Source organism: Pteropus medius, unplaced genomic scaffold, assembly GCF_902729225.1.
Source record: "Pteropus medius unplaced genomic scaffold, Ma_sr-lr_union100, whole genome shotgun sequence".
NCBI lineage: Eukaryota > Metazoa > Chordata > Mammalia > Chiroptera > Pteropodidae > Pteropus > Pteropus medius.
Window position 1 is genome coordinate 476,016 of NW_024344372.1, and position 16,081 is coordinate 492,096.

At 40.2% G+C, this 16,081-nt stretch overlaps 1 protein-coding gene across 6 annotated transcripts in view; it reads right to left on the reverse strand.

The window, feature by feature from the left end:
• Window positions 1–16,081, reverse strand: part of AFF2 (ALF transcription elongation factor 2) — a 451,889-nt gene that overhangs the window by 141,523 nt on the left and 294,285 nt on the right. For 4 of the 6 annotated variants that reach the window (XM_039870566.1, XM_039870565.1, XM_039870569.1 and 1 more), the window contains exons 5-7: window positions 8,965–9,051; window positions 3,700–3,736; window positions 3,386–3,419 (exon numbers count right to left, since the gene is read on the reverse strand). In XM_039870566.1, the coding sequence (XP_039726500.1) occupies window positions 3,386–3,419; window positions 3,700–3,736; window positions 8,965–9,051 (158 nt within the window). The remainder of the gene's footprint in view (window positions 1–3,385; window positions 3,420–3,699; window positions 3,737–8,964; window positions 9,052–16,081) is intronic. The other 2 variants (XM_039870568.1, XM_039870567.1) reach the window with 1 other exon arrangement.

Genomic DNA, 16,081 nt, shown 5'->3' on the forward strand with positions numbered 1-16,081 from the left:
TTGCTAGTGGCCCTTATCAGAGTTAGACTTCTATCATCCCACAGAGACTGGGAGACAAATGCCTTAACTTTGGGTGTTAGCTGGAACAAACAGTAACTTCTTTTGGCAGCCTTGACTTTTCTCAGGCAGACACATTAAAGGGAGGAGGCTGGGGTCACCATAGAGATGAAGCCTGAGGCTATTAGAACCTATGCTAGTGTTTCTTCATGTATTTATAGGCCAAGGTTGAGGCCTCCTCTAGAAGTGGGCTCAGAGGAGCCTGGCCAGACTTTGGTCAATCAGAGAATCTTTGTTGCCTGTAGTTACATAAGACATTAGCATTGAGGAAAACTGAGTTGATGGTATACTATCTCTGTACTATCTTTGCAACTTCCTGTGAATCTATAATTATTTCAAAAGAAACAGTTAAAATTTTTAAAAAAGAAAGAAAAAATGAAAAAGAAAGTAACACAATATCTGGTGTGTCCATTTAATCCCTGAATCTTGTTATTGAAAAAAATGGATCTTTTAGAAGCAGTACGCACACATGATACTACTGTACAAATATACAACTCTATCACCTCCTGAGAAATGCAATTTGAGCTTTGTGAGCTTGTGCTCCACCTTCTTTTTTGGGACAGATTCTTCTAGGCTCAGGGAATCAAAAACTGCTGGCTCTTTTTTTCCTCCAGAAATTACTGAGGGTTAAAGTTAAATGCACTTTTAAGTTGTTAAGTTTAATTACTAAAGAGTGTAACTGTTTACATCTTAATTCTGACGAGTGTTTGTGTGTGTACCTGTATGTGTATACACATATGCAAATTAATTTGCTTAATTTCCTGTAAGGGGCTCTATCTGTATACTTTGAAATAAAAATAAATTCTTCTGTGATTTAAACTCGCATTCTCTAAATACTAGATCAGTGCTTTCCCCCCAGCACCATTTCTGCCATGGGGCAGAGACTCAAACCTGGGTCTGGAAATTTCCCCAGTCTGATGCCACCCCATGGATGGATACCCCATAAAAAGCACTGTGTGTCAATGGAGCACTGTGAGTGAGGACCCACTTCTCCAAAAGGTGACGACTGTCTAGAACACAGACGGAGCCTGGCTGGTTTCCAGCTTGCACTCAGGCACACTTGGGCCAGTGTTTTCAGACTTGGTGCTCATATGTGCAGTCCTTATACACAATCCAGGCTCAACTGGAATATATGTATTTCATCGACCGGGGAAAAGAAGCCAAGATGAGGGAAACTAATGAAGTACCCTAGTAATTAAGGGATCCTGTTTTACAAGACCCTCATCTCTCTCTACTGCAGTTAAGTGGCACAAATATGTCCAGGACATTTGCTGACCATGAGGAAGTGTCTCTCCTGTAGCAGAGTCAACTTAGGGGTGGCTTCCCACCAGGCTCCAGCCACCAGCAGACTGTCTACACTCAAAAATGTTCTTGGTTGCCTGGAAGACTACTCTGCCAAATGGAAAATCCTAGAAGCTGGCTTAGAAAGCACACTGAACTAAAATACAAGAGGATGATAGTAATGGCTAAGCTGATAAATATTTGGAAGGTAAAAATCAAAATAATTATAACTTACCTGTCCCGTGTTAAACCCATAGCCTACCATAAGAAGGAAACTTATTCCAGCTGAAGTCTTATAAACAATGCTTGGATTTTAGATCAAGCAGCTTACCAGAGCAGTCGATTCATAAAATGGACCAAATGTCATCAAGTTTTATCGATGTTTTCTATACAGAAACTTGGTCTTATTGAATGCACTATATAACCCCGTGTATGAGGTGCTGTTCTCTGGAAATGCAGCCCCTAACTATAAAGCATAATTCACAAGTTTATTTCTGTTAGTTATAAACTACTGAAATATTGCATTTTATGGTCAATGTGGAAATCAGCATATTTCACAGTGAGAGCCTAATACTCTTTCTTTAGTATTAAGATCATTTTACAATGGGAAAAATATTTTTATATATTTTTCATGTTTAGTAGCCTATGTCAATTTCCTAAATGTTCGTGTGTGTGTGTGTGTGTGTGTGTGTGTGTGTGCGTGTGTGTAGGTACGTGCATGCATAACCTACGAGAGGTGGGGAAGAGGAGGAGAAGAGAGAGAGAAGAGAGAGAGAGAGAGAGAATTTTATTGATTTTTAATGGAGGGCAAGTTAAGAGGATAAGATCTACTGCTTACCAGGATTACAAGGGGGAGGGCAATTTAAAATGTGATTAATGGAAAACCTGAAATGAGCATACTGAGGATGATTTTGATTTCTATGTTTGCATATAGTTTGGTCCTTAAATCTGGGTTCCAGTTTTATTTCCCCCCTCTCTTATTTTTTCTTGCTTCTTAAAATGGAGAATTCTTGGTTATTGAAGCTGAACTCTGAATTAAGAGGCACAGATCAGCCCAGAAAACCAAATACGAGGATTAGTGATGGGGTCAGCATTTAGGGTACTTTCCTGCTAAACAGAATCAGAACATGGAAATGCCATCGACTTTCTCAGAGCTTCCATCTATTTGGGAGTCATTCCCAGTTGTTTTATGCAATTATTTGTGATCTTCCAAAAGGTGAGCCATTCAATTCAAGTGTGCCATTAGGCCACTCGAATGTCATAAATTATTTCATTTTGAAAAATTTCAAGTACGTGACTATTACTCACACAGAAAAGTCGACTTCCATTTTCTATTATTAGGAATGAAAGTAGTTGTGAGAGCAATACACCTTGATGTACTCTTGGACCAATGGGTATTACAAAATCTACAATAGTTAATCTAAAGAAATTGGTTTCTCCATATCCCTCCTATGATTAGCATTAATAAAAAATGAAGACAATGTTGAGCGATTACGGGGCCCTGGCTTCTGAACTTCCGTCTAGCATCACGTAATCTCTTATTCCAATTCTTCCTAAATGCCCTTGTCTGTCTTCAACATACAGTCACTGGATGACCTGCAGACAGCGAGTTCTTGGGTTGACCAGCCGTAGCTATATCCACTCAACATTTCACATCCAATCATGGCTGTTAAGACGTGTTCTTTCTCCATCCTAGTTAGTGGTGGGTGACTACGCATATAGTGATGTCTGTGGCTGAAGTTACACAATGCTCAAACAACTAGTCAAGAATCACAGTTGTTTTTATATCCAAGGTACCGACCTAGCCTGCGTCTGCATCATCAGAGACTCTAAAGACAACCTTATTCACTTTTACTGTTACTTGCTTATCATGGGTAATCTCGCTCCCCTCTCCAACAAAACTCTACATTAGTTTTAAGTCAAGGTTCATACTTTCAAGGAGCAGGAGAAAAGATTTTCTCAGCCCTGAGGCAGCAATTCCTTGCCAAATGCCACTGAAGAAGCCTGTTTTAGAAACCAAAGTACTCACGACTTGAGCGATACTGACTTTGTAGAAGCTCTGCTGGTCGGGTCGCTCCACTCTGAAAAGAAAGGGCACACATCATTACTATCCATGTTTTCTACCACTGAATGATTATTGTGAATTAAAGTGGTCTTCAAACACGCGCCCTTCCAATTATACTTTTTCACGGTATCCCGCCATAAAAAAATAGATGATAAAAAAGGACCAAGTGGATATATCACGATATGACTTTTCGTTATTGTTATTTTATATTTCAGCGTTGTTACATAGGCTAGAGAAGAGATAGGAGAAGACATGACTGTTTTAACTAAGAAGAATGTTTTTTTAAAAACACCTACTTTGTAAGGTGAATCCTGGAGTCAGATGTTGGGATTCCTATAAAGGAGAAAACATACAATACAAGCATTAGTTAAATGAATCAAAGGGAACAAAAGGCATATCTATTATTGCTAAAGCTATAACTTGACTAATGTTTGCAAATAGGAAACCACTGCTAACTATTCCATTAATTAGGCTTCTGTCTGTAGTTCTAGTTGAAGGATAAATATTTGTTAGCCAAACCTGCTGCAACATGGCCATAAGTGTCATTTTCTCATAATTATGTCAGACTGGTATCTATTTGGAAATCTGTGCAACATGGGGACAAATGACCCCCATGTGTCAAATTCAAATTTATAATTTCTCACTTAGCTAGGCAATGACACCTCTAAGGAAGTAAAGGGGACTTGGTTCAAACAAGCAAATAATCATGGTTTTTGTAGAAGTGTAAACAAGACTGTAATTTATAGATTTGCTCCATTGTTCCATTTTATAGATACAACTCCAATTTTCTACCTTAACTGTGACACATATGCAAAAGACGTATCTCATTTTCACAAAAGAAGTGTTCTTAAAACTTCATTACAAATCTGGTGAAGTATAGAAAGCAATTTGAAATATGCTAGTGGAGCGCATTATTTAAAGGGATTTAAATTTGGTTTGAAAGTCACCCTATGTACAATTCATTCGCTGTTTTGAGAAATCGAGATTTGCACACGCCAGGCTTTCTCAGAGTGTGGCACACCTGCGTGGATCCTGACACACTTGCAGGCATGACAATGATATACAGGGAACACATGGCACCGTGCGAATGGAAAAGAATATTGACTACAAAGCAAATGTTCCAAAAGTGGAGACAATGAATTCAAGGAAATACAAGATTTTAGTTATATCAATGACAGCCACAAGTAATCTACTCTTTAAGCCTGATATTGCCACCCTATGGAGTAAAAATAGGATTACAGCATAATCTATATTTAAAAGAAATGAACTAGAATGATAACATAGAGCTTTAATCAAAAGTGAACTTTTCAGTCTATTCAGCATGATTCCGCTGCACAAAAAACTTATCTTCTGGCAAGATCACTACTCCGAAAGACTACCATAAAGTCTACAAGAGCTAGAAAAGGCCTCTCAACTCAAGAGCCATCACAAAAACCAGGTGCTGCTAAACGGCTTCTGTATCCTCACTGATAGAGAACTGACTTTGGACAAAGAACTCTTAACAAACATAGCCATGTGATTCCCACTCCTTGGCAAATCAGATGGCGAGGAAGCAAAAACACTTCTAGAGGCACACTGGGAACACTGAGACACGAAAGCCGACAGCACAGGGGGCCAAGGAAAATGACACAGAAAAGTCAAAACTTAAAAAGCACAATAATCTATGGCCACTTAATTTAGAAGCAAGCATTCCTACTCATCTTAATAGCTCCTGAGGGTACAATTACAGCATAATATAATATTATAGCACAGTACAGTAACCGATGCTCATAATAATGTCTAAGTTATCAAGAAAGATTAAAGCATGTTCAGTATAATTTTTATAAGAAGTCAGGAAAATATTAATTACATTTCAAAATGATTCCTATTACATGATTTCTATGGAAAGATAACCTTTGGTCATCCAAGAATTTCAATTATCCAGAACACCTCATTTCCTTGGGTGCCAAATAAATGAGAGGTTGATTAACCATTTATATGTCCTTAACTATATACCAATATTTCTACCTGCTGTGTTTTTTAAGGGACTTCATTATAATTGTAGAGGGCAAGTTTGGGCTTTATGAATCAAATGACAAGTTCCCAAGTCAAACCAAGTAACTGATTAGAGAGTAAAACATGCAGACAGAGCTTTGTACTGGTCCCAGAAATCTGGACTGAATTTTTAACCTTCATCCAAATATTTTGGATTTAAACCCAAACAATCAGTTATGCAGGGCGGCAGGGCAGTGATGCATAAAACAAATTGGAGAGTTATATAATTCACTAAATTTGAGTCATTGGTGTTATGTATTCTTGACACAATTTTTAATGTTAAGCTGGGTAAGACTTTTTAAAACCAGAATTCCAAACAGATGAAACACTTCTTGATATTACCCAGGTTACTTTACATACATACCCAATACCAAGTAGAAATAGCTTGGTCTTGGAAAGCATCTGCATTGTTCATGCAATCATTATTGATGCATATAATACAAACTTTCAAAAAATGCCTGACTTCGATCTGTGCATTTTTTTCATAGACATGTCATATAGCTAATTTTAGTACAGAATGATGCCAAATTGTTTTCACAAACTTATGTGAGGCTATTTTAAATAATAAATAGCTTTGATGATAATCCTGTAATCAGAGGCTCCTATATAATCTAGATTCCAGAGCAGGGGCAGCATACTTTTCCCGTGAAGGGCCAATAGTAAATATGTTAGGTTTTAGGGGGCATAGAGTCTCTGTCGTAACAATCCAATTCTGTCACAGTAGCGTGAAAGCTGTCACAGATAATATGTAAATGAAATAGAGCGATTGGATTCCAAGAAAGTTTGAGTTATAGACATTAAAATTTGAAATTCATATCACTCATATTATGTCACGTCATTCACATTATTCATAACATTCATATTCTTTTTCTTTTGAAAATCTTAACCATTTAAAAATCTAAAAACCCATGTGCTGCAGTATGCAAGCCTCTGTCTAGAGGAAGTTTACTTCCCTGAAGCTTTTACTGAACTTTCCCTGATGACGTATGTTATTAGCTCCCTCGATTCTACTTAGCAATGTACTCCCTCCCTTCCTTAGAGTTTTCTCATTCTCTCTGAGAAAACATGGCATTTTCAATTTGAGACAGATAAGTAAACTTAAGTAAGTTGAGAATGTTCAACTGCACCTGTTTTTGTAACTTTACAGAATCATAGATCATTTGAAATGAAAAAAAATCCATTGGGATTACATAGTACACACACACACATACACAGTACGGATGGGGAAACTGAGGCTCGGAAGAACTGGAACGGGACCATACAGTCAGAAAATGGCATAGCCAGGATTAAAAGCAGCCGGGTTCATAGCTCCTAAGACAGGAGCACAGTTTCCACTGTGAAAGCTGTCATGGATTTAAGAAATGGATGCTTTCTGAGAGGGTGGTGTCACCTAGTTCTGATGTGAGTGCTGAGGAAAGAGTGATTAACCTGAGTTACATGTATTTACTGGGGACACCCATGTTTTGGAAGACAGAATTTGAACTGGGGCATTTTAAAATTTGTGTGATAAAACACACACACACACACACACACGCGCGCGCACGCGCGTGCGCACACACACTCACGTTGCCAGAACACCTGGATCTAAAGACTGATTCCCTCACTTATTAGCTCTGGGTAATTCGGAGCACATTACTTTACTTTATGCCTCAGTTTTCTCCTCTGTCAACTGGGGATAGTGAAATTACCAATTTCTTTTGGTTATAGTGAGGATTGAATTATTTATATATTAAGTGCTTAAAATGAGGTGAGGCATATCACAGCAGTCTGTCTTGTTGATGTTATTATTATTATTTAACTATACTTTTCTTTTAAACCAACATTTTGGCAAGGATCAAGCGAAACAAATGAGTGAGTGTGTGGCTATCTTGATTTCATCATTTTCTCCTACTCGCTTCTGCCTTTATCATGGGGTTGATAGTAGCATAGATAATTGTCAGAAAATGCAAATCATGCCTGATTCCAAATTGTGCACTTACTACAAAAGCCCATTTAAACAAGCCATTCTATTGTATACACTTGTAAATGTCAAAATTGCAACTTGCACAAATTACCTCCAAAAGTGGAGAACACAGCTGAAAACACTGCAATTGCTGTACAAGTGCTAGATTCAATTTCTGAAGTGGAGGGACTGATCCCTTGGCTTGGAGGCTAGGGGGAGGGATATCAGGCCCAGGGAAGCCTAAGGAGGGCGAGGAGGGTGTTGGGAGGGAATGACATACACCAGGACAGGAACAGAGAGGGTTACTACTCACTTAGTTCTGACCCCTTTCAAAGGTAGGAGGGAGATAAACATAGTTCAGGACAATGTTGTCAAATGCATCATCTTACAAATTAAGGGAGCTGATTGGGTTTTGCCTTCTACAAATAAAGTCCAAATTCCTTGGATGGCATTCAAGGTCTTTCCCGGAGATGTGCTTATCTACCCAGGGTTCGTCTCTCTCTACTCTCCATTGCACAAACTCTGATCCAGCCACTCAAGACCTCACATCGATATGGGACATACCACGATCCCTCATCTCGCCTGCCTTTGCCCATCTTGTTGTGCATGGAGTATGCTCTTCTTGAGCCCTTCTCTGCCTGTCAAAGTCGTAAGCCACCTCTGTAAGAACTTCCTCAATGCCCCAGGGAGTGTTAGGTACTTCTTTGAGTGTTTTATTCTCTAGGAAGACACATTTTTACACTGTTTTGTTGTTTAGCTGATAACATATGGAGGGTTTTTCTTTATCCCTAACTTTAAGCCTATTGTATGTCCTCAGTAAATGGTGTCTGAATAGATGGATGTCTGAATAGATGGATAAATGGATGGATGGATGGATGGATGGATGATGATGGATGGATGGAAGGTTAATTGGATGGAAGAAGGAAGGAAGGAAATGAAGGAAGGAAGGAAGGAAGGAAGGAAGAAGGAAGGAAAGAAGGAAAGAAGGAGGACATTATTATTATTTTTTCCTTTAAAGTGTGTTATTAGAATAGCCATGTCTACTTAGGCATTTTAAAAACTGATGGTGAGAAAAAATTCTTACTGGGAGCAGGTGAGGAAAAAAAAAACACTCGATTATAGTCCCATAGAAGAAAAAGTTCTGTCAATACAATGTATTGGTGTGTAAAGATATGTCTGCTTGTGAGGAAGGGCTGGAAGATGATATAAATAAATGAAAACTGATCTATTAGACTGAAGAATATAGTTTTTTTTAAATTAAAAAATTCAGATGCTGTTGTTACACCATCTATTTGGTCTTTCTTAAGGGATCAGTTCATTCCTCTCTGATTCATCAGCTCTGGGCACAATCACTTGGACAGTGGCAATGCCCCAGGTAGTATGATAATGGATACTAATGTCTAAATGTATATTTTCTTAAAGACTGTCCTTCAATAAAAATGGTATTTATGTTAACATCTCAAGGGGCAAGAGAGAGTCTAAATGTTATGGCACTAGTAGAGCAAAGATATTTTTAAGAATCCAATTGGAAGATTGTCATAATTGAAACAAGAGAAAGGAAAATGGGGGAAGGTAGATAACTGACCTGTCCTGGGACGGAATATGTGTTCTGCTCAGAGTTTCCAGGAGTATGCATGGCAGTGAGAGGAGTAGGCCAGGAAGGGGTCATCTCCTGATGAGGAAAAAAAAAGCATCTTTATTTTGAGGCACTTAGAAAATTAAACACCTTCTTGGCACTAAATACTTACTGACTTATTTGGACTAAATTTTTCCCGAGGAACCTGAAGTCATTTGGTCTGTTCCCCTGCTCTACGCTGCTGCCTGAAGCCTATCTTCAACTCAAAGGACCATCCAGCATCCACTTGCACACTGTCAGTGACAGGCAGCTCACTACAGCTGGAAGCAGTCTGTCCCATGTTGAGACAGATTATTCTTCCTAGTTGTAAGCTAAAACCCTGTCTCCCAGGAGCTTCTACCTATGGATCATACTTTGGAGCCTCATAGAACACATCTCCTCTTTCACATGACAAGCCCGCAGCTTTTGAAAGACAGCAAGCAATTCTATCCCCCGATGTTGTCTGTCCAGGCTGAGACATTTGTCCAAGCTTGTTCATTCATTTGTTAATAACGTTCAAGTTTTCTTCTAATGCTTGAGTTCTACATTCTGTCACTTTTAGGTGCTCCCAGGAGGGACTCTTGATTGCCTAGGGCTCTTCTAACTCATGCTATCCTGTTTTAGGTGTGATGTGCCAGCTCAGGAGAGGGCAGCAAGGTCACCACCCTCGTTCTGGATACTCTTGATACTCATATCTTTTGATGTAGCCTAACACTTAGTAACAAGATTACACATGTGCTGTTGATTTTTCTATGCAAAGATGAGGCTGCTGAAGACAATTTTTTTGTCATTCATAGAGAAGGTTACTTTGTGATTGGTAGCTGTGTTCCACATGGCCATATATACAATACGTTTGTGAGTTCAAGTCTCAAGATAGGAAAAGCCCCTCGGGCTCCCTCCTATTCTCTGTTATCAGCAGGGGTGCCTTCTCTGTCCTTTCAAACACTTAGATTGAAAAAAGATGCTGTTCACCTGAAGAGTAAGGATAATTAGATCACATGCTCAACATCCGAACACCAAAGAGATGCTGAAGTTTGTGCAGCAGGACGGTGCTAGCATGTGCTGAATTCATCCAATATTTTGGTATATAAACATTAAACATAAAATCAACGTAATGATGGAAATACAGGAGAGCCTTGGGGAGGGGTAGAGGGGATGAAAGTTTTTAAAAGGCCTTTTTAATCAGTCAGTTACATAATTCTTTCCCCCAACCTTTATGGTAACATAATTAGTCATTTCAAAGGTAATATTAATAAGAACACTCAGGTAGCACTAAAACATGTTGTTTTTTTCCCCTTCTATAATTACTCAGTTCAAAAAGAGTCTTTGATGTATGAAGAGCTGTAATGCAAGGAGATACTTCACAGATTCACTCACAGTGGCACGACTGAAGCGGAATTTGTAAGTATGATTCAGACTAGTGCTGACACAAATTGGATTTTACCTAGCACTATTTAAAAGGAGGCAGTAAGTACATTAAAAATGCATACAAGATTTAGAGGGGATGCTTAACCTACTTAAGAGAATATTTCCAAGTGTTTTTGAGTTGTGCATTTGTATGCAGTTAATAATGTTCGTGACAAATGCTAATTATGCATTTCATCAAAACTGGCCCAAAGTAACTGTAAGCGACAACAGTTTAAAGCTGCATTTCAATTACTTTGTATCTTTAAAATACTCAATGATTTCTTGTAAATTTTAGACTTTTTTCTTGGTTAAGGCTGGTCTTCTCCAAAGTTACCCCCATCATTTGAAAGATATGGGTCTCTTTTAACCAGAGTCGACCAAGGGCATCACAGCTAAGGCTCAGATTTCCCCCACAACTGCTCCAAGTTCAAGTCCAGCTCTGGCCCCTGTTTTGTACAAAGCTCTGATTCTCTCTGAGCCCCAGGCTGGGATACAAATATCACCTCTCTTCAGCAACAAGGGAGTATGTTTCGATCACTGAGAGGCTCACTTACATTCCTTTCCACCACTGGCCTTAGAGGTGTGTCTCTCAATTGATTGAAAGGTGTTTCAGACATCTGATGGATGAATTCATTCCTCAAAGGTGTTCCTTCTCCCCCAGGTCTTCTGCATGTATTCTGGCAGAATCTGACTCTCAAATTACCATCAGAGTGCATTGACCTGCTGGCCAGTCCACACAGAACTGCACAGACTTTTGCATTTTCAATTCCAATTGATTCTCTATATTTGAAAACGTGGGATTTCATGAAACGGCAAGCTGATTCCATGGTACCATCGATGCCTTTGATTGAGGTAGGGAGGGTGCGGTTGAAAGGAATACAACTTGCTGAAAGGGCATCTTCAGCAAGGAACACTGGAGCAAAGCAAACTCACATCTCAAGATGAGTTAGATCTGTAAAGTGTGGAAAGCTCACAGCAGATTTTCCATTGTTATCCTTTTCATTCACGCTTGAAGGATACTAATCTATTTTTATGTTCTTGCTATTCCCAAGGTAAGAACACCCATGTTTGCTTATCCAACTATACTAATCTTTTACCTGTTCCTCAGGTAGAGATGAGTACCTGATCCTAAGTGTTGCCACAGCTTTTATAGCAGTCACCAGTAAGTACCAAGCATCTGTACTCAACATCAAGTATCGCCTATTAATGGACAAAATCACACACACACACACACACACACACACACACACACACACACACACACATGCTTGTTCTCTGAAACTCCTTCATCTCTGGGTTCCTTTGATCCTCCCCAAGAGAGAGACAAAGCAGCAATGAATATCCCCACTGGGAAGTCAAGGTATTGGAGGCGCCAAGAGGTGGTGCCGCTCACGCACTGCCTCACATTAGTCGTGAGTGAATGATGGTGATGGGTTCCAAAAAGCACACTTCACTACATCAGATGTGTCTCCCTTTGTAAGGCTGACAAACGTGGTTAATGGGGACTAAAGGACCAAGTAAGTAATGATGTTTTATCTTTCAATATTTGACCAAGAATCAGTTTTACAAACAATAGAACGTTCTACATAATTTCTAACAATGGGCCAGACGCTGGCATTAATGTCATCTGAAGACTCCGTAGTCAAACCCGGAAAAATCAGAAAAGGCCCATTTTCTGCCAGTGATTAATTCCCGACCACATTATTCATACTAGGGCTCACAGCTAGGACTCTAGTGGATCCCAAACAACTTGTGGATAGCACTGCTTTCCCAACTTAGGAACAGAAGCTGGGTGCCATGCACACTGAGAGCAGAGCACAGTCTGAATTCTGGATTCCGCTAATGTCAAATGCATCCCATACTCATCTAACACAGAGCTGTCCAAATGGCTTTTATTTCAAGTAACTATCATGTTTTCCAAAACCCGTCTTATTCAACTTTGTATCTGCAGTGCCTAGTACATAGTAACTGGTTAATGTTAGATATTATTACTCTCTTGAGTTTCTGTGTGTGACATTAAAAGTAGTAGTAGTAGTAGTAGTAGTAGTAGTAGGAGGAGGAGGAGGAGGAGGAGGAGGAGGAGTAATAATAATAATAATACCAAGATTTACCAAGTGATTACAGTGAGCCAGGCATTTATTTGCATATTAGGTCTTTTCATATCACAGGCTAAAGAGGCAAAGATAAGCATCATACTCATTTGACAGATGAGGAAACAGAGACACAAAGAGGTGAAGTGACTCGTCTAAGGTCATGCAGTTAGTGAGTGGCAGAGCCATTTTGGTGGATTTCCTGCATTTTGTTCTACTAACTTGTACTGAGTAGCAATGATATATACCTGTCTCTGGGGTCTAGAAAGGATAAAGGTCAAGTTCCTTCCCCTGAAGAACTCAGTCTGCTTGACACGCTAACCATCTTAAGAGGGCAATATACAAAGGTGTGGAGGGGACTTCTTCATGTGAGGCATTTGGGAAAGGCTTCACGGTGTGTCTGTGTCTGTGCACGTGTCCTCCTGTCAGAGGCCAACATTATAATTACCACATAGTAGATGTTCAAAAAACATATGTTTAGGTTAAATAACATATCATGACATAAATATTAAGGTCCTTACTTCAAAGAGATCAAGGAGAGGAGATGATTATAGCAATTTTTTAAATAACCATCTTAATGGATATAAATGGTGGCGGTATCTCACATATGTCATTGCTACTGCCACTGTTGTTGTTAGAGTCAGAGAATTCCCAGTAGACCCCTGGACTAAGAGTAAGAAGAGCTTAACTCATGTGACAGTTCTGCCCAAAGCTACTTGACTGATCCTGGTCAAGTTGCTTGCCCTCTTTGAGCCTCACTTTTTTTACCTATAGTATGTGGGCTTTGGTTCCAATGACCTCTAGGGATTCTCTCATCTGTCACTGTTGTTGATCTCTGCTTCTACCTCTTCCACCTACCTCTACAGGTCTGCTGCAGGGGAAAGGGAGCCACTGTGTGTGCAACAGTTTTGGAAACCATACAGTATGGGCTATGTACAAAACTCGTTGCTACTAGCCCCTCGGCACAGCTCCAGCATTGCTAGCATGAGCCTGTGTGCATCTGCTCGGCCAACATGCACCCTAGGCTTTGTCCAGGGCTCAAGATGCGTGGGGATCAGTGCCTTCCCCCTTCCGTCTGCTGAAACGCCAGGGATGTAATCATTGTAATTTCGAAAATATTTACAAATTTCTGTGATTAGGAATAATAAGTAGTCACAGTTGAGTGGTTTTAAAATACAAATAGGATTGGATAGAAGGAAAATACACCCGCCCAATGAGGGTGGAGTTTATTTTCATGGAGACTTAGATTTAAATGACTCTCAAGTCTTGGTAACTGGTCTTGGTCTCTGACTTCCTTTGGGGGAGGAAGTTACTTTTCTTTATTTCTTACAGGAAGTATACTCCCATGTAGTACTGTAATTGGAAAGTAAATATATTCAGTGAACAGGCTTACATGCCACCATGGCCTGAGGATGCAGGAACACCATCACTCGCCCTTCTCCAAAACAAATTTAAACCTGAAAATATTGAGTCTACCAGTCCCATTTATGCAAACTAGATGTGCTCAGTAGATAGTCAAATCTGCTTCTTTAGCTAAAGGGCCCTCCCTCCTTCAGAGCAAAACCACATATGGATGTATGTGTGGGGGTATTAATAACTTACTAGAAAACTTAATTTGTTTGAATAAATAATTTAGAATCTTTGTATCCATGGACCCTGACAGTTCTCTGAAGAGCCAGAAATGAGAGGAGGGGTGTAGTTAGGCATTGGGGCTGCCAGGGAATAAGGAAAAAAAGCCCTTGGAGTCCCCAGCAGGGGTTGCCCAGGGACCCAGGTCTCAGGAGAGCAGTAGTCAAATCATTCCTCAGCCCTCGATCCACGACTGATTGCTAACTGGCCTGTAGGAAGCTCTGCTTCTCCCTGATAGGAGAGGGAAGCCAGGCAGGGGTATTAGCACCGTTATCTGCAGCAGCAAGGTAGCTGTTAAATAGGAAACAGATGACAGAAACTGGAGCAGGCCTTGGGATGGGCCTCTGTGGGGAGCAGAGCAGTCAGCTGTAAGTACTCGCATGCTGACTGTGGTCTATGCCGGCCACCATCCCAGTGTGGTATACAAGGACACAGCCCCGCTGCTGTGCTGTCCCTGTAGAAATATGCAGCTTCCTGCTTCTCCAGGTAGGCTTTCCTCGGGCAGGCCCTGGGAGGACAAGGGCTGAAGGATTGAGCCCTTTGGCCAGGCTCAGGGAGCATGGCTGGTCCATATGAAGGTCCCCATGTAGGGAAGCAAGGCATATGGGAAGAGCTGCTGGTCTCTCTCTCCCTTCAAGCCCTCCCAGGATAGACACCGTGTTTCTTAGAATGTTTTTTTCCCTAAAGATGCTCATACAAAATGTGCTATCTACTTAGAGCTCTCAGGCCTTTTAAACTCTGGCCAGACCACAGTCTAGAATGTTGGGAAATAAGAGCCTCATGGGCAGACTGAGAAATTGCTGTGGACAGAACACATCTTGGCTTCAGCAAGGCATTTACCAAGGTTCACAGGTAACTCTTACAACTAAGGATGGAGGTGTGTGAGGTGCACTGTAACCAAGATAGAATTACAATGCAGTTGAATAAGCTTACATGAATTGCTGAGTAAACAAGGACAACCTAGAAGGCAGTCTCTAGAGGCATGTCATAGGGTTCTGTCATTTCTAATCTTTTCTTCTTTATTCATTTTAATAATTAATAATAATAATAACAATAATGCCCTACTTTTATTGGGCTCTATGGTTGAAGGAAATGCTTTTGGAAACATTAACTCATTCGATCAATAACTTAAGAACATATAGAATGTCTGCTTATCAAAATTGCAGGTGGCATTATGAGAAATGAAAATTCACAAAGACCTCGCAAAACTGGCCTGAAGCCAATAAGATGAATTTTAACAGAAGAACATGAAAACCGCAATCATGTTCCACAAACCAAGTGTAAAATTGCAGACTGAGAAAGACTACCTGAGTTAGCTGTAATTCGTGGGCTAAAAAATAAAAATAAAAATAAATAAAACAAAAAACAACAAGGATTTTAGTTGACCTCCAGGTAAATTTTAGGAGGGTTGTCAACCAAAAGAGCCAAGGTCAACTCAGGAGATATGAAGGTAAGTGTACTGCTCAGAACGTGGAAGTTGATTGTACAATAGTGCACTGTATGGGACAGAGCACATCTGAAACACTGTGGCATAATGGATGCCCCATTTCAGCAGAGGCATCGGAACACTGCACTCTCTTAAACGGGACAGTAACTAAAACTATAAGAGCTTGGGAAGCTCAACATATATCCAAATGCTCTTTAAAAGAACAGGAAAAGTTTAGTCTACAGAAAAGTGAGACCGAGGGAAAGTCTAAGAGGTGAATTTAAATACCCAAAGGGATCCCATATGGAAGCGATCTGGGACATGTTTTGTGGACTAAGAGTATAGGACTAGCCCTGTGGGTAGCAGTTATGAGGGGACCAATTTTAGCTCAAACTCAGAATTTCAATCACATGAGCTTTCCAACCATGGAGCCTACTGCTTTAGAAGGCAGTGAGAGGAGGTCCCCTGCCTAGGGTGCTGGAAAAAGGATTTCTAGAAAGGCAGGAGAGAGAAGTTGTGGGCCAACTGTAGTGCC